Source organism: Neoarius graeffei, chromosome 2 (genome assembly GCF_027579695.1).
Source record: "Neoarius graeffei isolate fNeoGra1 chromosome 2, fNeoGra1.pri, whole genome shotgun sequence".
Lineage (NCBI taxonomy): Eukaryota > Metazoa > Chordata > Actinopteri > Siluriformes > Ariidae > Neoarius > Neoarius graeffei.
In genome coordinates, this window is record NC_083570.1 from 3,520,033 (window position 1) to 3,545,000 (window position 24,968).

General features: G+C 43.6%; 1 protein-coding gene across 1 annotated transcript in view; it reads left to right on the top strand.

Moving 5' to 3' along the window:
• Positions 1-24,968, top strand: part of lama2 (laminin, alpha 2) — a 285,101-nt gene that overhangs the window by 142,005 nt on the left and 118,128 nt on the right. Inside the window, exons 6-13 of the mRNA XM_060913573.1 lie at positions 1,542-1,631; positions 1,821-1,938; positions 2,934-3,112; positions 3,235-3,334; positions 5,253-5,413; positions 16,745-16,885; positions 17,697-17,867; positions 18,189-18,281. Of these exons, the coding sequence (XP_060769556.1) occupies positions 1,542-1,631; positions 1,821-1,938; positions 2,934-3,112; positions 3,235-3,334; positions 5,253-5,413; positions 16,745-16,885; positions 17,697-17,867; positions 18,189-18,281 (1,053 nt within the window). The remainder of the gene's footprint in view (positions 1-1,541; positions 1,632-1,820; positions 1,939-2,933; positions 3,113-3,234; positions 3,335-5,252; positions 5,414-16,744; positions 16,886-17,696; positions 17,868-18,188; positions 18,282-24,968) is intronic.

Sequence of the window (24,968 nt, forward strand, 5' to 3'; positions counted from 1 at the left end):
TTCTTCCCTCAACACACCTCCCCCCAGTCATCGCAGCAGCCCCTCCTCCCTCCCCCACCTCAACACAGACTCCTCCATGCATTACTGCAGACCAGGTCAGAGGTCAACTGAGAAAGCTTCACCCCAGGAACTCAACACCTCGAAGACCAAGGAGCTGGTCATTGACTTTGGGAGGTCCAGACCAAGGTCACGACCAGTTCTGATCCAGGGAGTCGAGGTGGAGGCTGTGGATTCCTACAAGTACCTCGGGCTGTGGCTGGACAGCAAGCTGGACTGGACTTGCAACACCAATCACTTATACAGTACAGGACGGGACAGAGCAGGCTATACTTCCTTAGGAGGCTGTGGTTCTTTAACATCTGCAGGAAATGCCTGTGGATGTTCTATCAGTCTGTGGTCGCCAGTGTCCTGTTTTACACCGTGGTGTGCTGGGGGGGGCAGCACATCCAAGAAGGACACATCCAGGCTGGACAAACTGATCAGGCGGGTCGGCATGAAGCTGGACTCTCTGGTGACGGTGGCAGAGAAGAGGTCTATGGGCAAACTATTGAGCATCATGGACGATGCCAGTCCCCCTCTGCACACCGTCATCAGCAAGCAGAGGAGCCTGTTCAGTGACAGAATGCTCCTTCCCAAGTGCAGGACGAACAGACTCAAAAACTCCTTTGTCCCTCACGCCATCAGACTGTACAACTCCTCTCTGGGGGGGAGGAGGGGTAACAGGAGGACAGAGGACGGGAAGGAGCAGTAGCCTAGCCTGACAAAAAGCAATACTGGAAAATCTCATCTCATCTCATCTCATTATCTCTAGCCGCTTTATCCTGTTCTACAGGGTCGCAGGCAATCTGGAGCCTATCCCAGCTGACTACGGGTGAAAGGCGGGGTTCACCCTGGACAAGTCGCCAGGTCATCACAGGGCGACACATAGACACAGACAACCATTCACACTCACATTCACACCTACAGTCAATTTAGAGTCACCAGTTAACCTAACCTGCATGTCTTTGGACTGTGGGGGAAACCGGAGCACCCGGAGGAAACCCATGCGGACACGGGGAGAACATGCAAACTCCGCACAGAAAGGCCCTCGCCGGCCACGGGGCTCAAACCCGGACCTTCTTGCTGTGAGGCGACAGCGCTAACCACTACACCACCGTGCCGCCCTAATCTAATCTAATCTAATCTAATCTAATCTAATCTAATCTAATCTATTAATGGAGGCGTGGCCTATGTGTCTGTCAGTCCCAGTCTAGAGGGCATGTTCTCGGTTTTTGTCAGTCTAAAGAAAGTAGGTGTGGCCTGAATCACCTGCTACTGTATCAAAACGGGTGCTTTAAATATATCTTTTATCACTCCATTTTCACAACCTCTCACCTCAGTCACAGCGATACACACCCCGTCCAATACACGGTTTCTGATTGGCTGAAGGCAGCTGGATATGAAAACAGTAGTAATATTAGCGTGTTCTTTAAAACATCACTTCCATGTTAAACACTCGAATGCCTTCATTAACCGATGAATGTGTTGTGTTTCATCTGCAGTATTATTACTCTATTAAGGACATCTCAGTGGGAGGGATGTGTATCTGCTACGGCCACGCCCAAGCTTGTCCTCTCAACACACTCACCAAGGTGATAACAGCGCATTCCCAAGGGTTTCATTCCTCTTATACCACAGCAATTTGGCAACAATTACAATTTTACATTTATTAAAGAATGACATCATTTTTATCTGATTATAGGTACATTTAATGTCCTGGAGTGTCCTGATAACATCCTGTTATTCTTCCTGTTGTTTGCTTTGTTGTTGTTGTGTATCAGAAACTGAGCTGTGAATGTGAGCATAACACATGTGGAGAGAGTTGTGATCGCTGTTGTCCTGGCTACAACCAGAAACCCTGGATGGCTGGAACCTTCCTCACACGTCACATCTGTGAGAGTAAGAGAACCCCCCAAAAAAGAACCCTAAAAACACCAACAGAACCAGTGTCGCCTAACACAGAGCAAAAACCAAATGGAGCAAAACATAAACCTGAAGGAATCTCACTGAAAGAATTTAATATCTACCAGGTACGACTAAGAGAACCTCAGCCCAAAGAGAACCACAACAGGACCATAAGCAGAACTTGAATAAAACGACCCTGAATACTAAAAGAGCCAAATAAAATTAAAGGATCAACATTCCAAACAATCCTAAACCTGACAGAACCAAGTGAAAGAACCAAATAAACTGGACTCCACTAGAACCAACCAAAATAATCTAAGTCTAAAACCTCACTCTCAACAGAACCAGAAGGCCAACACAATGAAACAGAACCTAACGAGAACCACACCAACCCCAAATCAAAGAACCCACATCCTCGCAGTCACAATAACAGAATGTAAAAGCCAAAAATTCCAGAAGAATCTGAACAAACAGAACCAATCAGAACAGTATCCAGTTTGACCCAAACAAAAGAGAACCTCAATCCCAATAGAACCCACCCAAAAGAATTTACTCATCCATAATCCCAACAGAATTAAACAACATATAAAACATAGCTTAGCACCTCAGGAAAATACCACAGAAATGATCCGAATGCAAGCAGGACCACAACAGAACCAAACACAATAACCCAAACCGTCAAAGAACCAAAAACAAACAAAAAAAGAACTGAACTAACTCAAAGAACCAGACGAGTTCTGAATCTGAATCCCAGCAGAACCAAAAATACCTTAAAACATTGGACTCCACAAGAACCAACCAAAAGGATCTGAATCTAAAACCTCAGTAGAATAGAACCCAAATCATTTCAGCTGAACTCCAATACAATACAGAATAACCACATTAGGTCCACACCAGAACCCAACAGAACCAAACAAAACAACGTGACATTTTTTCGTTTCTGTTTTCAGTGCTGTGATCATTTTTCTCATATATATTTTTGTGCACAGAGTGTAACTGTCACCGTAAATCAGACGAGTGTTACTACAACCAAACCGTAGCCGACATGAAACTGAGTTTAAACATTCACGGTGAATATGAAGGAGGCGGAGTCTGTCTTGGTTGCTCTGACAACACAGCTGGAATTAACTGCCAGTCGTGTGCTGATGGTTTCTATCGCCCGACTGAGGTGAGTCTCCTCACTCCAGTACGTGCTGGAATCGGTGTCCTAAATTGTTAATTTATTACGGATTAGTCATTTGTTTCCATTAAATTTAGCGATTTGTTCATCCTCCTTCCTCTTCCTCTCAGGTGAGTGCAGATGACCTCCGACCCTGCAGACCCTGCTCATGTGACCTGAGAGGCTCCGTCTCTGCGGTCTGTGTACCCGATCATACTCAGGCCAGTGCAGGTGCAGTATTTTTAGGGACATGAGCCACAATGTTAATGATTCACTGGGCTAGGCCACACCCAAATAACTCTTTTATCTGTGTTATGCCCCGCCCATTAAATATTTTAATGAGTGCTCCACAGATTTTTGCCCACGATGTTTCTTGAAGCTTATTGTTGGGTGGGTTTTGCAAAGTTCTCCAGGCATTTTAACTCAGTCACCTGTACCATGCCCCGCCCATGTAATATTTTACATGACTGTGCTCTACCTGTATAATATCTCACCTGTTCTGGTCTTCACCTACACCCATACAATATTTTAATTGAGATAAGTCCAACACATACAGTATTATACCTGTTCTATGCCCCACCCATCCAATATTATACCTGAGCTATGCCCAACCTATACAATATTATACCTGTTCTATGCCCCACCCATCCAATATTGTACCTGAGCTATGCCCCACCCATCCAATATTATACCTGAGCTATGCCCAACCTATACAATATTATACCTGTTTTATGCCCCACCCATCCAATATTGTACCTGAGCTATGCCCCACCCATACAATATTATACCTGAGCTATGCCCCACCCATACAATATTATACCTGAGCTATGCCCCACCCATACAATATTATACCTGAGCTATGCCCCACCCATCCAATATTATACTTGAGCTATGCCCCACCCATACAATATTATACCTGAGCTATGCCCCACCCATCCAATATTATACCTGAGCTATGCCCCACCCATACAATATTATACCTGAGCTATGCCCCACCCATACAATATTATACCTGAGCTATGCCCCACCCATACAATATTATACCTGTGCTATGCCCCACCCATACAATATTATACCTGTGCTATGCCCCACCCATACAATATTATACCTGAGCTATGCCCCACCCATACAATATTATACCTGAGCTATGCCCCACCCATACAATATTATACCTGTGCTATGCCCCACCCATACAATATTATACCTGTGCTATGCTCCACCCATACAATATTATACCTGAGCTATGCCCCACCCATACAATATTATACCTGAGCTATGCCCCACCCATACAATATTATACCTGAGCTATGCCCCACCCATACAATATTACACTTGTAATATGCCTCACCCATACAACACTATACCTGAGCTATGCCCCACCCATACAATATTATACCTGAGCTATGCCCCACCCATACAATATTATACCTGTGCTATGCCCCACCCATACAATATTATACCTGAGCTATGCTCCACCCATGCTATATTATACCTGAGCTATGCCCCACCCATACAATATTACACCTGAGCTATGCCCCACCCATACAATATTATACCTGTGCTATGCCCCACCCATACAATATTATACCTGAGCTATGCCCCACCCATACAATATTATACCTGAGCTATGCCCCACCCATACAATATTATACCTGAGCTATGCTCCACCCATGCTATATTATACCTGAGCTATGCCCCACCCATACAATATTACACCTGAGCTATGCCCCACCCATACAATATTACACCTGTGCTATGCCCCACCCATACAATATTATACCTGAGCTATGCCCCACCCATACAATATTATACCTGAGCTATGCCCCACCCATACAATATTATACCTGAGCTATGCCCCACCCATACAATATTATACCTGAGCTATGCCCCACCCATACAATATTATACCTGAGCTATGCCCCACCCATACAATATTATACCTGAGCTATGCCCCACCCATACAATATTATACCTGAGCTATGCCCCACCCATACAATATTATACCTGGACATATTTCACCCAAGTTTTGTGCATTTTTAATGTGTGTAGTGTTCGTATTGCACTGACAGTTCTCTACACACACACACGCACACACACACACACACACACACACACACACACACACACACACACACACACACACACACAGGGCTGCCTGCAGGTTGGTGCCGCTGTAAGCAGGGATACGCAGGTGAGACATGCGACAGGTGTGCTCTCGGCTACACTGGATTTCCTGAGTGTCAGCGCTGCAACTGCAGTGTGGAGGGCAGCATTAATAAGGACCCCTGCCAGCTCCCGTGTGTGTGTAAGGTACAGACACACACACACACAGATTCTTTATTAAATTTCTGTCGCTCTTTGCAAAACATTCATCCAGGAAACTTGTCAAAATGACAGATCGTCTAAAATGCTGCAGTGCACTGAAACACGTCGTCACGGAAACAGGACTAATCGAGTCTGAAATGAGGCCTCGTCTCACATCACTATTACACTAATTGAAACGTTTGGCAGTGAAGGTGACGTTTATCATTACCTATCGACCGGGTCCACATCCTTCATTTCCTGTTCTGTTAACCGTATCGAGATGCGTTGATATTAAATTTACATCATGGTGACGTTTAGCTTCCTTATTGGATAAAAAAAAAAACGTCGTCTTGTTTTCAGTGAAGCATTTCCACACACTGAGCCACACACACACACGTTTTCAGATTTGACTTTTCAGACAGCCGAAATTGTAATTTACGCAGGTTGTCATGGTTTCACTTCGCAATATCGTCGTTGTAAATTTATCAAAACAATTCATTGATTTCTTCATGAGTGACATATGTGGCAGATCACAGAATCCAGGGACACATGTCGGCCCGGGGGCATTTTGAGTTATTGACAGATTCAGAAAGTACAGTTTCTAAGCTTTCCAATGATGCCTTCCATGTGGAGATCTGACAATATTTGAAGAATGTGTGGCCTTTTGAAAGTGTATACTTCTTAAAACAGAAAAGGGAGAAAATTGCCCTCAAAGTTTTCCATCTCAGCTACTCTGGGTGTAGGGCGGGCACATAATGCTGCTCATTTGCATGACATTAAGGAAAGCCCTACCCCCTACGAGCTAGCACGATGCTACTTTCATGTAAACAAAGATCACCACGTCAATTTTCCTTCCATGCAAAGTATGCCCAACACAATTATGAAGTACAAAAATAAGTCCTAAAGTATACTTTAACGTTTTGTGGTTGAAAAATTACTCACACTGTAAGAAAGAAAGATAGCACGATGATGACACAACTAACACAACGCTAGTTTCATGTAAAGCCTCGGTCACAACCCGGCCGTACAGTACGCGCTCCTACGGCCGGTCTACATGCAAAAAACGCAAGAAACGCACGGAGAGCGCGCGTGTGATGTGCTGATTTTCGAGCCGCAGACCGGCCGCAGAGGTTCTTTGTCATGTCAAACAAACTCTACGGGCGCTTACGTTTTTTTTCAGGTTGCAAGACAAACTTACGGCCAACGCGCGTCTTTCTCCGTGAACAAAAAAAAAACCGCAGCGATTTGGGAAACGCCAAAAATCACACGGCCAAAAAATCGTACGTCCGGTTGTGACCTAGGCTTAACCAAACCACAACACTCTCCGTTACATGCAAAAATAACCACACAGCCTTAGATTAATAAACTTACCCCATCAGAAAGAGAAACGGCGCCTTGCCTCCGATGGAATGTAGTCCTAGAACGGTCCGTGTATCATCCGATCATTCAAGTATTCTGGAAAGTAATCTGGAAAACGAGGTTGCGGTTTTTTTTTTGCTAGAAATGGTGATCTCCGATGTAAATACCGTGTGTCTGTTTGCTTCGCGGTGTTTGCTCCTCTGCGCTCTGTTTAGTAACTCATTCCATAGTGAAATCACACGCCTGTATGCAGTTAAGTAGCCATGTGCTCAGCTCGTATCATACAGCTGATTCGCGGAAAAAAAAAACAAAAGACTTAAATCATCATGTGAATGGCCCATATGGTAATTTACCCACACCCCCCAGCAGGCTACAGTCCTGACAAAAACGAGACAATTTGCAATAAAAAATGTATGCTTTTCCAACAAAACAATCTGTTATCTGAAATACTGATTGCATTCTTCAAGATCTCAACTTGCACATTATGGAAAAAAACGAAAATCACAAATTTCGAAAAAAAAAAAGCTTCTTTTGCGATTATCTCGGATTCGTTTCGGTCAACATGTGTCCCTGGATTCGGTGAGGGGTCACATATAGAGATTTATGTCACGGTTTTGGTTCTCCATGTCCTGGATGGAGCTCGGATGAAAACTACGAGTGGCGTATATAAATAAATATACAGTATGTGTATATACGGTATACACTCCCCGGCCACTTTAATAGGAACGTGTTGTTGATTGTAAGGTCCCTGTTCTTGGCTGCAGGAGTGGAACCCGATGTGTTCTTCTGTTTTCTGTTGCATGCTGAGATGCTTTTCTGCTCACCACGGTTGTAAAGAGTGATTATTTGAGTTACTATGAGTTCCTTCCTGGCAAAAAAAAAAAACCTCAAACCATCTCAGATCTGTCCATTTTCTGATCTCTGACCCTCTCTTATCAACAAAGCGTTTGTTTTTTTCCACCCACGGAACTGTCGCTCACTCACTGGATGATGTTTTTTGTTTTTGCGCACCATTCTGTGTCGAGACTGTTGTGTGTGAAAACCTCAGGAGTTTCTGAAATACTCAATCCAAAAATACTCATCTGGCTCAAACCGACACCCATGCGACAGTGAAAGAAAGAAAGAAAGAAAGAAAGAAAGAAAGAAAGTCACACTTCACTGTGAGATCACAATTTTTCCCGTTCTGATGTTTGAACATTATGAACATGAATAACTGAAGCGCGTGGTTTGGATCTGCGTGATTTGATGCATCAAGCGATCGGTTGATTAGAGAACGGCAGCAAGCTGGATGGATGGGTGTTCCTAATAAAGTGGATGGGGTTATGTATTGATCTTTGTTTGTTATAGTGATGTTGACCGGATGTAAAAATCCCAGCGTCTGTTTTTCTATCTTTAGCAGAAATACCCAACAATCCAATAAAAAGAAATACAACCCCGATTCCAAAAAAGTTGGGACAAAGTACAAATTGTAAATAAAAACGGAACGCAATGATGTGGAAATTATAAAATTCTATATTTTATTCAGAATAGAACATAGATGCATATCAAATGTTTAAACTGAGAAAATGTATCATTTAAAGAGAAAAATTAGGTGATTTTAAATTTCATGACAACAACACATCTCAAAAAAGTTGGGACAAGGCCATGTTTACCACTGTGAGACATCCCCTTTTCTCTTTACAACAGTCTGTAAACGTCTGGGGACTGAGGAGACAAGTTGCTCAAGTTTAGGGAGAGGAATGTTAACCCATTCTTGTCTAATGTAGGATTCTAGTTGCTCAACTGTCTTCGGTCTTTTTTGTCGTATCTTCCGTTTTATGATGCGCCAAATGTTTTCTATGGGTGAAAGATCTGGACTGCAGGCTGGCCAGTTCAGTACCCGGACCCTTCTTCTACGCAGCCATGATGCTGTAATTGATGAAGTATGTGGTTTGGCATTGTCATGTTGGAAAATGCAAGGTCTTCCCTGAAAGAGACGTCGTCTGGATGGGAGCATATGTTGCTCTAGAACCTGGATATACCTTTCAGCATTGATGGTGTCTTTCCAGATGTGTAAGCTGCCCATGCCACACGCACTAATGCAACCCCATACCATCAGAGATGCAGGCTTCTGAACTGAGCGCTGATAACAACTCGGGTCGTCCTTCTCCTCTTTAGTCCGAATGACACGGCGTCCCTGATTTCCATAAAGAACTTCAAATTTTGATTCGTCTGACCACAGAACAGTTTTCCACTTTGCCACAGTCCATTTTAAATGAGCCTTGGCCCAGAGAAGACGTCTGCGCTTCTGGATCGTGTTTAGATACGGCTTCTTCTTTGAACTATAGAGTTTTAGCTGGCGACGGCGGATGGCACGGTGACTTGTGTTCACAGATAATGTTCTCTGGAAATATTCCTGAGCCCATTTTGTGATTTCCAATACAGAAGCATGCTTGTATGTGATGCAGTGCCGTCTAAGGGCCCGAAGATCACGGGCACCCAGTATGGTTTTCCGGCCTTGACCCTTACGCACAGAGATTCTCTGAATCTTTTTGATGATGATATGCACTGTAGATGATGATATGTTCAAACTCTTTGCAATTTTACACTGTCGAACTCCTTTCTGATATTGCTCCACTATTTGTCGGCGCAGAATTAGGGGGATTGGTGATCCTCTTCCCATCTTTACTTCTGAGAGCCGCTGCCACTCAAAGATGCTCTTTTTATACCCAGTCATGTTAATGACCTATTGCCAATTGACCTAATGAGTTGCAATTTGGTCCTCCAGCTGTTCCTTTTTTGTACCTTTAACTTTTCCAGCCTCTTAGGCTACATCCACACGACAACGGCAACGAGATGTTATTTAAAAAAATATCGCGTCCAAATGGGCAACGATCAGTAAAATATCAGGTCCATATGGCAACGCAACGCTTGCTGAAAACGATGCAATACACATGCCACACCTCAAGGGGCGCTGTAAGACGGTCCCATCAGAGACACCAGAACAATAGAAGAAGTAAGGACGCATGCACATAAACTATTATGCGCGAGACTTCATATTAGCCACAAAGTCAGGAAAATCTGTTCGTAAAGTTACGTTATAATGACCAAACACAATGAAAAGTATTTTTCCAGTCTCACCTGTGAAAGGTAATCCCATGTGATCTCGTTTGGACGGTAAACCTGTTGGTACAGTTAAACGCAGCACATGAATGAGGCATCTTTATTGTCCGTTTTGACCCATCCAATATGGCGGCGAGGATGACGTATGATTCTACGCGGAAGGCGGCGTCTTTAATGGTCCGGAATAAATTGAATGCTACACGTTGATGGATTAATTTGTTCTTCTACGCCCTTTTTGAGGAATGTATTGTAGGACTTAAACCAACATCTGAAGAGGTGAGATCGCTCCTTTTTTTCCCTATTTTTGCTGGCGGGATTGACTCTGCCTTAAGGGCTATTCTCTCTCTCTCTCTCTCTCTCTCTCTCTCTCACTTTGCACCATTACACAATAAATATTCACAGTGAATATATGAACGATAAACAATTGTATCGGATTCACCTGAATCCGTTGCCGTGTGGACAGGGCCTTATTGCCCCTGTCCCAACTTTTTTGAGATGTGTTGCTGTCATGAAATTTCAAATGAGCCAATATTTATTTGGCATGAAATTTCAAAATGCCTCACTTTCGACATTTGATATGTTGTCTATGTTCTATTGTGAATACAATATCAGTTTTTGAGATTTGTAAATTATTGCATTCCGTTTTTATTTACAATTTGTACTTTGTCCCAACTTTTTTGGAATCGGGGTTGTATATTAAATAATTCTCCAAAATAAGTTTTGTGCTCAGAGTTAAACAGAGTTCTGAGCTAAACGAGAACATTTTCACTGAAACGCTCACAGTGACGTCTATAGACTTCCAGCAATTAGTTTAAATACAGGCAATTAGAGTCAGTCTGCTTGCTCCCGTGACAACCAGGCAGGATGACCTTTGACCCTGGTCAGGCTAATTATTGAGCTGTGTAGAGGTAGGCAATCGGAAACACACACACACACACACACACACGGTACAGAAGTCTCTTTTTAAGAGCTCATCCACTGTTCCGTAAACTGTAGTGAAAGGTAAAAATGTCAGCAAAGGAAAGTTTTATTTAAGGTTTGATTTAATTTATTTCTGTTGATTTGAAATTTGGATCTAAATTTTATTTCATTTGTGTAACTGATGACTTACAAAGCATTGTGCTCGGAATGGAGGGGGCGGAGCTTGTGTTTACTTTGACGAACACAAAACTCAAATCACTTCAAATTCATTTGCTCAGATTCTTACTTTCAGTAAACATTTTGGCTTTTTTGACGGCGTGAACAATGGAGTTTGCTCAAAAGTTTGTACCGCCATGTTGCTTCCTTTTGGGGGGGGTGATGTCGTTGTTGTTGTTCTTGTTGTTATCAGAAAAATAAAGGGCTTTCCTGAGAAAGACAATGGGGGTCGCCATGACACCTGCCTCTCCCAGATGCCGGTCTTTAAAGGAGAACTGAAGGCAAATTTTTTATCATCAACGTTCTATTTCTACCGACTCTCACCTATGGTCATGAGCTTTGGGTAATGACCGAAAGAACCAGATCGCGGATACAAGCGGCCGAAATGAGTTTCCTTCGCAGGGTGGCTGGGCGCTCCCTTAGGGCCTCTGCATGCTCTTGCGACAAGGCTTTCGCAGATAGCTTTTCGCAGACAGTTGTAATTTATCGTTGAGCGGGGAGTAATAGGCGTGCGCGATGTTATTCACCACCACAACGCAAGGGGGCGCGAAGTCGCAAAATCGCTAGGAGTAGTTGGTGGGTGTGGTTAGTAGAGTGTTTATCATCCGGTTACTTATAATGACTAGAACTGGAGTCATATAGATGTCCGTACTTCCTCGATCAACCGCTCTTCGTGCTGCTCCATCTTCGCTCGTGTTTTTAAAAATGGCGGTAGTGAAAACAAACCAAACCGGGAAAGTAGGGAAGCGGAAGTGCGTGTACAGTGGATGTAGAGTGGACCAATCAGAGCCCTCTTGTCTGCGACGCTGTCTGCGAGGCTTCTGCGGTGGTCACAATTTTTGGGAGGTGCGCGCAGAGCGTCTGCGAAGGTGGGGGGGCTACGCAGACTCCATCTGCGACGCCATCTGCGAGGACTGCGTTGTCAGCATAAATTGGCCTTTAGAGATAGGGTGAGAAGCACAGTTACTCGGGAGGAGCTCGGAGTAGAGCTGCTGCTCCTCCACATCGAGAGGAATCAGCTGAGGTGGCTCGGGCATCTTTTTCGGATGCCTCCTGGACGCCTCCCTGGGGAGGTGTTCCAGGCATGTCCCCCCGGGAGGAGGCCCCGGGGAAGACCCAGGACACGCTGGAGGGACTATGTCTCTCGGCTGGCCTGGGAACGCCTTGGTGTTCTTCCCGAGGAGCTGGCCGAGGTGTCTGGGGAAAGGGAAGTTTGGGCTTCCATGCTTAGAGACTGCTGCCTCCGCGACCCGGTCCCGGATAAAGCGGAAGAAGACGAGACGAGACGAGACATTCTATTTATCTCATTTTATTAAATATAGGACCGCATTTTTGACAGCTATTTTGTCACTGCTATAGTACGTTAGTTACAGAGCATTACAAAGCATTGCGCTCGGAATTGGGACATACATAGCATTTGAAATATGCTCTGTAATATATCAGTCCGTATGTCAAAGCAATGGCCGTAAACGAGATTCGCTGAGACCTGTGCGAGACATCGTAGGACGGGAGTAAAACGTACAGCGGAAATCAAAGTCACCGACGTCTGCCAATGCTGTCAAAAGACGCACGCGCCCTCTTTCGAATGCTGACGTAATCAAGCCGGAAGTTTTGTTTGTTTTGATAGCAATCAGGAAAGTTTGAAAAAAGTAGGCAGTAATCGTCATTTAAACTCGTTTTTGTGCAATACTTCGTTTGGAAAACAGTTTTCAAAATGGCAGCACTGACACCTGGCGGACACTTCTTCACGTTTCGAAGTCTCGCACAAGTCTCGTGAAGATCGTGCGGATAAGTGACAAACTAAATTCGACACAGCTAAAAACCGAAGAGGCCGATAAGTCTCATCTCATCTCATTATCTCTAGCCGCTTTATCCTTCTACAGGGTCGCAGGCAAGCTGGAGCCTATCCCAGCTGACTACGGGCGAAAGGCGGGGTACACCCTGGACAAGTCGCCAGGTCATCACAGGGCTGACACATAGACACAGACAACCATTCACACTCACATTCACACCTACGGTCAATTTAGAGTCACCAGTTAACCTAACCTGCATGTCTTTGGACTGTGGGGGAAACCGGAGCACCCGGAGGAAACCCACGCGGACACGGGGAGAACATGCAAACTCCACATAGAAAGGCCCTCGCCGGCCCCGGGGCTCGAACCCAGGACCTTCTTGCTGTGAGGCGACAGCGCTAACCACTACACCACCGTGCCACCAGGCCGATAAGTATAATATTTAATTGTGATTAGTTGCCAATACGAGTCACGATATAAGGTTGCTAAAACCGAAAGTGTAATTGAATAACACGTTAATTAAGAAATAAAGCAAGTTTAAAAATGACTTCAGTTCCCCTTTAAGTTCCGGTTTATCCATGCAGCTGAGGCTGAGGGAGCCGAACGTAGCCGAGCAGAGCTACTGTAGCTACGACAACCATTGTTGTTTAGATATTGTACATTATTCAAACATTACAGTCATTTAGCTGACGTTTTTATTCAAAGCGACTAACAATAAGTGCATGTAGCCTTGGTAGCCGAGAGAATCCAAGAGCGACCAGTGCTGAAGTACGAGTGTAAACAAATCGCCTACATATACCATCCAATATCTGGAATGATCAGGAAGTTGAAGAAGCTTGGACAAATACATTGACAAGGAATTATTTAAGTATGGTGACATCACGGTACAGTGGGCTGGTAGAGTTCTAATAGACTATAGCTTGGTGCTGATGGTTAATATGGTTATGGCTATGGTTCTGTAGTCCTGGGTGTGACTTTAAACTGCAACCGGTGGTGAGTCTCAGGTCCAGGAGGACTTGAGTATTGGGGGGAAAATGGAGTTGCACCTTAATCCCCATTGCTCCCAGGTCTGCTCGGGCCCAGAGTGGTAGCACCTGCCTGGGTTCCAGCTGTGGGTTAAATAGTACATCACCAATAGCAGCAGGGCGCTTTTTGGTACAATATGGTAGATGAACCCAACAGGGTCAATGACGCACCACCAGATGGCATGTGAAAGAGCCACTCAAATGGCCAATGGATGGCATCACTTGGCAAGTCAGTTGTCACTGCGGGGCAACTTCCATAACTGTCAGGTCTGTGGCACTTTTGTGCACCACTTGGCATCAGGTCTGGAGGTCCAGAGACACAACATGATGGGGACACGACATCATTTGTCTTACCTTCCTGTGCAAGGTGCTTCATTAGGAGAGGAGAATAGTATACGAGAGCTCATGAGGTCAGACATTCCATGGCGGCTCAGACGGGCCGTTTGTGCCGCCATTGTGGGCGACTCTGTTGCTCTGGTGTGGGCCTCGCGGCCCATCCGCGTTTCTGTGCATCCTAATGAAACAAGCAATGGACAGCCGCCGCCGCCACGTTACGGTTCTGGTATTTGGCAGACGCTTTTGTCTAAAGCGACTCACAATATATAAACCCTACATTATTAGTATTCCAATGCAATTATCCCATCGCTCTGCCCTGACTTCGTAACCAATCAGCACTGATCCTGATCAAGTTCGATTACCCGTTCTATTTCTTGATAAACTTTGGAACTAATCACAACTAGAAACAAAATAAGAAAAACCTCGTTATAACTTCATAGTATCGGAAGATAATCGGCAGATAAAAAGATAAACGAAATTCACCTCGTGGTTCACCAAGGCTACTGATTTGATATCGAGTAAGTGGTGTTTACAGTGGTGCTTGAAAGTTTGTGAACCCTTTAGAATTTTCTATATTTCTGCATAAATATGACCTAAAACATCATCAGATTTTCACACAAGTCCTAAAAGTAGATAAAGAGAACCCAGTTAAACAAATGAGACAAAAATATTATACTTGGTCATTTATTTATTGAGGAAAATGATCCGATATTACATATCTGTGAGTGGCTAAAGTATGTGACCCTTTGCTTTCAGTATCTGGTGTGACCCCCTTGTGCAGCAATAACTGCAACTAAACGTTTGCGGTAACTGTTGATCAGTCCTGCACACCGGCTTGGAGGAATTTTAGCCCGTTCCTCCGTACAGAACAGCTTCAACTCTGGGATGTTGGTGGGTTTCCTCACATGAACTGCTCGCTTCAGGTCCTTCCACAACATTTCCATTGGATTAAGGTCAGGACTTTGACTTGGCCATTCCAGAACATTAACTTTATTCTTCTTTAACCATTCTTTGGTAGAACGACTTGTGTGCTTAGGGTCGTTGTCTTGCTGCATGACTCACCTTCTCTTGAGATTCAGTTCATGGACAGATGTCCTGACATTTTCCTTTAGAATTTGCTGATATAATTCAGAATTCATTGTTCCATCAATGATGGCAAGCCGTCCTGGCTCAGATGCAGCAAAACAGGCCCAAACCATGAGACTACCACCACCATGTTTCACAGATGGGATAAGGTTCTTATGTTGGAATGCAGTGTTTTCCTTTCTCCAAACATAACGCTTCTCATTTAAACCAAAAAGTTCTATTTTGGTCTCATCCATCCTCAAAACATTTTTCCAATAGCCTTCTGGCTTGTCCACGTGATCTTTAGCAAACTGCAGACGAGCAGCAATGTTCTTTTTGGAGAGCAGTGGCTTTCTCCTTGCAACCCTGCCATGCACACCATTGTTGTTCAGTGTTCTCCTGATGGTGGACTCATGAACATTAACATTAGCCAATGTGAGAGAGGCCTTCAGTTGCTTAGAAGTTACCCTGGGGTCCTTTGTGACCTCGCCGACTATTACACGCCTTGCTCTTGGAGTGATTTTTGTTGGTCGACCACTCCTGGGGAGGGTAACAATGGTCTTGAATTTCCTCCATTTGTACACAATCTGTCTGACTGTGGATTGGTGGAGTCCAAACTCTTTAGAGATGGTTTTGTAACCTTTTCCAGCCTGATGAGCATCAACAACACTTTTTCTGAGGTCCTTAAAAGTTAAAAGTGTAATTGGTCAGACTTCTGCTATTCGCTTCCATTGTATTTTTTGAGTCTTTACACTACACTTGTGAAACAAAATGTGCTCATTAGTACTAAATAACGCTTCGATTCATGAACAAGTGCTTTCTTTCTTACTATTTTGAAAATAGATCGAGTTCACAGCCATGGGTTTTGAACAAAAAGCCCCTGATGCGGCTCACAGCTCGGTGATGTTTGTTAGAGATGATGCGAGTATCATTGATAATGTGTATATATGCGATATTTACTGTATGGACATGGGATCAGAAAACAGTTTTATTTATAAGCAGCAGCCACATGGGCGCATAGGGGACTGATTTTTATCTCTCTATTATCTCTAGCCGCTTTATCCTGTTCTACAGGGTCGCCGGCGAGCTGGATCCTATCCCAGCTGACTACGGGCGAAAGGCGGGGTTCACCCTGGACAAGTCGCCAGGTCATCACAGGGCTGACACATAGACACAGACAACCATTCACACTCACATTCACACCTACGCTCAATTTAGAGCCACCAGTTAACCTAACCTGCATGTCTTTGGACTGTGGGGGAAACCGGAGCACCCGGAGGAAACCCACGCGGACACGGGGAGAACATGCAAACTCCACACAGAAAGGCCCTCGCCGGCCACGGGGCTCGAACCCGGACCTTCTTGCTGTGAGGCGACAGCGCTAACCGCTACACCACCGTGCCGCCACTGTATGAAGTTTCAGTTTAAAAAATTGTGAGATTGTTTTCAGTTTTGTAAAACTTTTCAATAATATGCAGAATCTATTAATACTGCTTCTCTCTCTCTCTCTCTCTCTGTAGGAGAATGTTGAAGGGGAGAACTGTGAGCGGTGTAAAGTGGGATATTATAATCTCCATGGCGACCATTACGGCGGGTGTGATAAGTGTTACTGCTCTGGAGTCTCCAGTGTGTGTGTGGAGTCGCAGTGGGAACACACCAATGTATGACACTCGTATGTGTGTGTGTGTGTGTGTGTGTATGAGAGAGAGAGAGATCATTAACTTAGGCTCACTTAACAATAAATACACACACAAACATAACACTATTTAGTTCTCTGCTTAAAGGTTAATAGTGCGTATGGGGGAAACAAGGGCAGTAGGGCAAGGTGTGTGTGTGTGTGTGTGTGTGTGTGTGTGTGTGTGTGTGCACACGTGTGCATTAACAGCCACATGCATTTGTCTCTGCAATTAACCTGACCTTGAGTTCTCCCTTCAAAGCTGGGCTAAATTTAATCACTGCCCAACGGTGTGTGTGTGTGTGTGTGTAAGATGCAAGTAATCTATCTAAAATGAACCCCTCTGCTATGGTTAAAAAGATCATTTAGCCTTTAGTGTCACTCCATTGTTGTTTGCATATAACACACACACACACACACACACACACACACACACACACACCTCAAACTGTCCCACAGCCCTTGTTCCCCCCCCCCCCCACACACACACACACCATTAACATCTAAACCGTGTGTGTATGTGTAAAAAGTGTATTTGTTGCTAACGGATGTTCGCCAGCTAACAGGCATCCCTGAGATGAAAAGGGGCGGAGTTAAGGTTGAGTCTGATCAGTGGATCACAGAAGTTTTATTGCTCGTGTTACTCGCCTGTGTCCCAGTGCATTGATGCCAAACAGGCTCTTGGCTTGTGATTGGCCGCTCGAATACAACATAAGCCACGCCCTTTTTTGCCTCTGTGTAAAGCAGCTAGTGCTGATGGCTAACTGTAGCCTGTGCTTGTATCTGTCGCTCTACAGATCACTGAAATGTCCGGTTGGTATTTGACGGGCGCGCAACGAGAGGGGCGAGTGTGGGCGGCCCCTGATTTAACCACGCCCCATCGTGTGACGGTCAATTATAAAGAAGCTGAGGCTCAGCTGACCCCGCCCTATTACTGGAATGCTCCGCCCTCTTACTTGGGGAACAAGGTGAGATGAGTTCAAAGACACGGTTATTTTAAATAATTATTTAACCTGAAATAACTTTCACAATATTTGTGTGTGTGTGTGAGAGAGAATGAAAGAAGATGTTCATAATTAAGCTTTTTGCTGACTGTGTAAACAAAAGCCCAGCTGTGTTTAGTTCCCTCGCATCTGTTTGTGTCAGACATTGAGACCCAACACACACACACACACACACACACACACTGAGCTCTTACATACACAGACATTGCTATGACATCTTCAGGACTCTGTGTGTGTGTGTGTGTGTGTGTGTGTGTGTGTGTGTGTGTGTGTGTGTGCGCGTAGATTTTGGCATACGGAGGCTATCTGACGTACACACTTTCCTGCGATGGAGACGGGCCAATCAAAATGACCGAAGACTCTGATGTCATCATAGAGGTGAGTGTGTCCTGATGACATCACCACTGACCCGTGACCCCCAAATGAACATCAATAATGTGAACTAGAAAGAAAGAGTGAGGCAGAGTGGTAGTGTGTGTGTCTCTGTCTCTGTCTCTCTCTCTCTCTCTCTCTCTCTTTATCTGCTTGTTTGTTATTTTTAGGGCTGATTGTGGATTTTTTGTTGATATTTTCATGGCAATTTTTATTCATATATATATATACAGTGGGGCAAAAAAGTATTTAGTCAGCCACCAATTGTGCAAGTTCTCCCACTTAAGAAGATGAGAGAGGCCTGTAATTTTCATCATAGGTACACTTCAACTATGAGAGACAGAATGGGGGGAAAGAATCCAGGAAATCACATTGTAGGATTTTTAATGAATTAATTGGTAAATTCCTCGGTAAAATAAGTATTTGGTCACCTACAAACAAGCAAGATTTCTGGCTCTCACAGACCTGTAACAACTTCTTTAAGAGGCTCCTCTGTCCTCCACGCGTTACCTGTATTAATGGCACCTGTTTGAACTCGTTATCAGTATAAAAGACACCTGTCCACAACCTCAAACAGTCACACTCCAAACTCCACTATGGCCAAGACCAAAGAGCTGTCAAAGGACACCAGAAACAAAATTGTAGACCTGCACCAGGCTGGGAAGACTGAATCTGCTATAGGTAAGCAGCTTGGTGTGAAGAAATCAACTGTGGGAGCAATTATTAGAAAATGGAAGACAGACAAGACCACTGATAATCTCCCTCGATCTGGGGCTCCACGCAAGATCTCACCCCGTGGGGTCAAAATGATCACAAGAACGGTGAGCAAAAATCCCAGAACCACACGGGGGGACCTAGTGAATGACCTGCAGAGAGCTGGGACCAAAGTAACAAAGGCTACCATCAGTAACGCACTACGCCGCCAGGGACTCAAATCCTGCGGTGCCAGACGTGTCCCCCTGCTTAAGCCAGTACATGTCCAGGCCCGTCTGAAGTTTGCTAGAGAGCATGTGGATGATCCAGAAGAGGATTGGGAGAATGTCATATGGTCAGATGAAACCATTTTGGTAAAAACTCAACTTGTTGTGTTTGGAGGAGAAAGAATGCTGAGTTGCATCCAAAGAACACCATACCTACTGTGAAGCATGGGGGTGGAAACATCATGCTTTGGGGCTGTTTTTCTGCAAAGGGACCAGGACGACTGATCCGTGTAAAGGAAAGAATGAATGGGGCCATGTATCATGAGATTTTGAGTGAAAACCTCCTTCCATCAGCAAGGGCATTGAAGATGAAACGTGGCTGGGTCTTTCAGCATGACAATGATCCCAAACACACCGCCCGGGCAACGAAGGAGTGGCTTCGTAAGAAGCATTTCAAGGTCCTGGAGTGGCCTAGCCAGTCTCCAGATCTCAACCCCATAGAAAATCTTTGGAGGGAGTTGAAAGTCTGTGTTGCCCAGCGACAGCCCCAAAACATCACTGCTCTAGAGGAGATCTGCATGGAGGAATGGGCCAAAATACCAGCAACAGTGTGTGAAAACCTTGTGAAGACTTACAGAAAACGTTTGACCTCTGTCATTGCCAACAAAGGGTATATAACAAAGTATTGAGATGAACTATTGTTATTGACCAAATACTTATTTTCCACCATAATTTGCAAATAAATTCTTGTCAATGTGATTTTCTGGATTTTTTTTTCTCATTCTGTCTCTCATAGTTGAAGTGTACCTATGATGAAAATTACAGGCCTCTCTGATCTTTTTAAGTGGGAGAACTTGCACAATTGGTGACTGACTAAATACTTTTTTGCCCCACTGTGTGTGTGTGTGTATATATATATATATATATATATGAGCAAAAGTCTTCGGCCCCCTAGTTTTTCTTCCAATACAAACTTTCTATTTTATGAATTCTACATGATCGAGTCGAGACATTACAAAAACATTTTAGAGTTTAAAATGTTTGTTTTCTTCCCAGCAAAAAATTTTAATGTTACAGAAAGAAAAACAAATGTTCGTAATATATCTGAGCACCATATTACCACTTTTAAGAGACACTTTTCAGATGAAAAAAGAAACCATAATGAAGGCTGCTGGGTTTTGGTGTAAAATGAAGAAGTGAGTGTGACAGTCAAAGCATCCAGAAGAACTGTGAAAACCTACAGATCATTTCCGCATAAAACTATTTTCTTTAAAGCGAGACGGCCTTTCGATCTCGTAAAATCAGTGAAATTTAGTTCCATCTGAAATGTGGTGATTGTGATATCTGTTTATTTCTGTAATATCTCGCAAAATATCAGGCCATTCTGTGGCTGGGAAGTTATTTAATTTGAGGGGATTAAAGCAAATAATGTGCATGAAATCGCTCACTTGGCGCAGTCAAGCAGACAGAGGAAGTCCGTGTGCGCATGCGCAGGTTTACCTTCTTCTTCTTCTTTTGGGTTTTACGGCAGCTGGCATCCACAGTGTTGCATTACTGCCATCTACAGGTTTCCCTTTGAGTGTGCACTGACAGTTCCATCATTCTGTCGCTAAACGAACAGCTGATCACACCGAGGTGCTCGCTGAGCGCCCATATTTATTAGTTTGGTCCTGTGTTTCCTTTCCTTCGTACAGTGGTGCTTGAAAGTTTGTGAACCCTTTAGAATTTTCTATTTTTCTGCATAAATATGACCTAAAACATCAGATTTTCACGCAAGTCCTAAAAGTAGATAAAGAGAACCCAGTTAAACAAATGAGACAAAAATATTATACTTGTTCATTTATTTATTGAGGAAAATAATCCAATATTACATATCTGTGAGTGGCAAAAGTATGTGAACCTTTGCTTTCAGTATCTGGTGTGACCCCCTTGTGCAGCAATAACTGCAACTAAACATTTGCGGTAACTGTTGATCAGTCCTGCACACCGGCTTGGAGGAATTTTAGCCCGTTCCTCCGTACAGAACAGCTTCAACTCTGGGATGTTGGTGGGTTTCCTCACATGAACTGCTCGCTTCAGGTCCTTCCACAACATTTCCATTGGATTAAGGTCAGGACTTTGACTTGGCCATTCCAAAACATTCACTTTATTCTTCTTTAACCATTCTTTGGTAGAACGACTTGTGTGCTTAGGGTCGTTGTCTTGCTGCATGACCCACCTTCTCTTGAGATTCAGTTCATGGACAGATGTCCTGACATTTTCCTTTAGAATTCACTGGCATAATTCAGAATTCATTGTTCCATCAATGATGGCAAGCCGTCCTGGCCCAGATGCAGCAAAACAAGCCCAAACCATGATACTACCACCACCATGTTTCACAGATGGGATAAGGTTCTTATGCTGGAATGCAGTGTTTTCCTTTCTCCAAACATAATGCTTCTCATTTAAACCAAAAAGTTCTATTTTGGTCTCATCCGTCCACAAACATTTTTCCAATAGCCTTCTGGCTTGCTCACATGATCTTTAGCAAACTGCAGATGACCAGCAATGTTCTTTTTGGAGAGCAGTGGCTTTCTCCTTGCAACCCTGCCATGCACACCATTGTTGTTCAGTGTTCTCCTGATGGTGGACTCATGAACATTAACATTAGCCAATGTGAGAGAGACCTTTGGCTGCTTAGAAGTTACCCTGGGGTCCTTTGTGACCTCGTCGACCATTACACGCCTTGGTCTTGGAGTGATCTTTGTTGGTCGACCACTCCTGGGGAGGGTAACAATGGTCTTGAATTTCCTCCATTTGTACACAATCTGTCTGACTGTGGATTGGTGGAGTCCAAACTCTTTAGAGATGGTTTTGTAACCTTTTCCAGTCTGATGAGCATCAACAACGCTTTTTCTGAGGTCCTCAGAAATCTCCTTTGTTCGTGCCATGATACACTTCCACAAACATGTGTTGTGAAGATCAGACTTTGATAGATCCCTGTTCTTTAAATAAAACAGGGTGCCCACTCACACCTGATTGTCATCCCATTGATTGAAAACACCTGACTCTAATTTCACCTTCAAATTAACTGCTAATCCTAGAGGTTCACATACTTTTGCCACTCACAGATATGTAATATTGGATCATTTTCCTTAATAAATACAGTAAATAACCAAGTATAATATTTTTGTCTCATTTGTTTAACTGGGTTCTCTTTATCTACTTTTAGGACTTGTGTGAAAATCTGATGATGTTTTCGGTCATATTTATGCAGAAATATAGAAAATTCTAAAGGGTTCACAAACTTTCAAGCACCACTGTATATAACATAACGTCTTTTCTTCTTCTCGCTTTCTTTCCGTTACTGTAGTCGCTCTTTCACGTTTCATTCGCACACTCACGTCCTCCATTTTTCTCTCCTGTTTCAAATTTGCCTTGTGTGAACGGGGAAAGCCTGCCATGGGATGTGATGCCATGGGATGTGACGTAGTATCTTGTATCGGGTCATGGTGAAGCAGGAAAAAATAGCGCAGAATTTCAGGCCACGTGGAGATAAATTCATTAATTGTTCTATTTTTAAAAACAAATATTGAAGTTGGAAGTCTGTGATTCAAATTCAGTAGCTTTCGGTCACTAAACAAAAATAATTGGGTGTCGGGAAAATTCTTTTTATGACCTATGATTTATGAAAACTCTGAAAGGCAGTACAGCTTTAAAGCAAAGGGTCGTCTCACACCAAATATTGACTTTGTTTCATTTATTACGGCTCACTGATTGCTGTTTATAGTATTTTTTATGCCTCCGCCGCTGTAAGGTGCAGGAGGCATTATGTTTTCGGGTTGTCCGTCCGTCCCGAGACCTTGTGAACGCGATATCTCAAAGGCTAATGAAAGGAGTTTCACCAAACTTTCACCATTTGTGCGCTTTGGGACAAACATGAACTGATTAGATTTTGAGATCAAAAGGTCTAAGGTCAAGGTCACTGTGAGGTCGAATGTCTGTCCGAAAACCTTGTGAACACAATATCTCCAAGGCTGATACAAGTGATTTCACCAGGTCAAGATTACTGTGAGGTCAAATGTCCATCCCCAAATCACAACTTAATAAGGCGTGTAGTCTACCGGGCGGAGGCGTCCCCATCGACACCTTGGCGTCGAGTTCTATATAGTTTTAATGTTGAAACATTTCTTTTCATTATTTTTAAGCCATTTTTGGTCGACAGCATTTCTTTACATGCGCCTCAGACTGTATAGTGTTTATGTATGTTTTTGGTTTTTTTCTATTTCTTGAGGTGAATTTTTGTTATTTTGGGGTTAAAATTTTGTTCTGTATTTTCATCAGATTTGTCTTGTTTTTTGGGAGATATTTCTTCATTTTACAGGTTGATTTTTATTACAACCCCGATTCCAAAAAAGTTGGGACAAAGTATAAATTGTAAATAAAAACGAAATGCAATAATTTACAAATCTCAAAAACTGATATTTTATTCATAATAGAACATAGACAACATATCAAATGTCGAAAGTGAGACATTTTGAAATTTCATGACAGCAACACATCTCAAAAAAGTTGGGACAGGGGCAATAAGAGGCTGGAAAAGTTAAAGGTACAAAAAAGGAACAGCTGGAGGAACAAATTGCAACTCATTAGGTCAATTGGCAATAGGTCATTAACATGACGGGGTATAAAAAGAGCATCTTGGAGTGGCAGCGGCTCTCAGAAGTAAAGATGGGAAGAGGATCACCAATCCCCCTAATTCTGCGCCGACAAATAGTGGAGCAATATCAGAAAGGAGTTCGACAGTGTAAAATTGCAAAGAGTTTGAACATATCATCATCTACAGTGCATAATATCATCAAAAGATTCAGAGAATCTGGAAGAATCTCTGTGCGTAAGGGTCAAGGCCGGAAAACCATACTGGGTGCCCGTGATCTTCGGGCCCTTAGACGGCACTGCATCACATACAGGCATGCTTCTGTATTGGAAATCACAAAATGGGCTCAGGAATATTTCCAGAGAACATTATCTGTGAACACAATTCACCGTGCCATCCGCCGTTGCCAGCTAAAACTCTATAGTTCAAAGAAGAAGCCGTATCTAAACACGATCCAGAAGCGCAGACGTCTTCTCTGGGCCAAGGCTCATTTAAAATGGACTGTGGCAAAGTGGAAAACTGTTCTGTGGTCAGACGAATCAAAATGTGAAGTTCTTTATGGAAATCAGGGACGCCGTGTCATTCGGACTAAAGAGGAGAAGGACGACCCGAGTTGTTATCAGCGCTCAGTTCAGAAGCCTGCATCTCTGATGGTATGGGGTTGCATTAGTGTGTGTGGCATGGGCAGCTTACACATCTGGAAAGACACCATCAATGCTGAAAGGTATATCCAGGTTCTAGAGCAACATATGCTCCCATCCAGACGACGTCTCTTTCAGGGAAGACCTTGCATTTTCCAACATGACGATGCCAAACCACATACTGCATCAATTACAGCATCATGGCTGCGTAGAAGAAGGGTCCGGGTACTGAACTGGCCAGCCTGCAGTCCAGATCTTTCACCCATAGAAAACATTTGGCGCATCATAAAACGGAAGATACGACAAAAAAGACCAACTAGAATCCTACATTAGACAAAAATGGGTTAACATTCCTATCCCTAAACTTGAGCAACTTGTCTCCTCAGTCCCCAGACGTTTACAGACTGTTGTAAAGAGAAAAGGGGATGTCTCACAGTGGGAAACATGGCCTTGTCCCAACTTTTTTGAGATGTGTTGTTGTCATGAAATTTAAAAT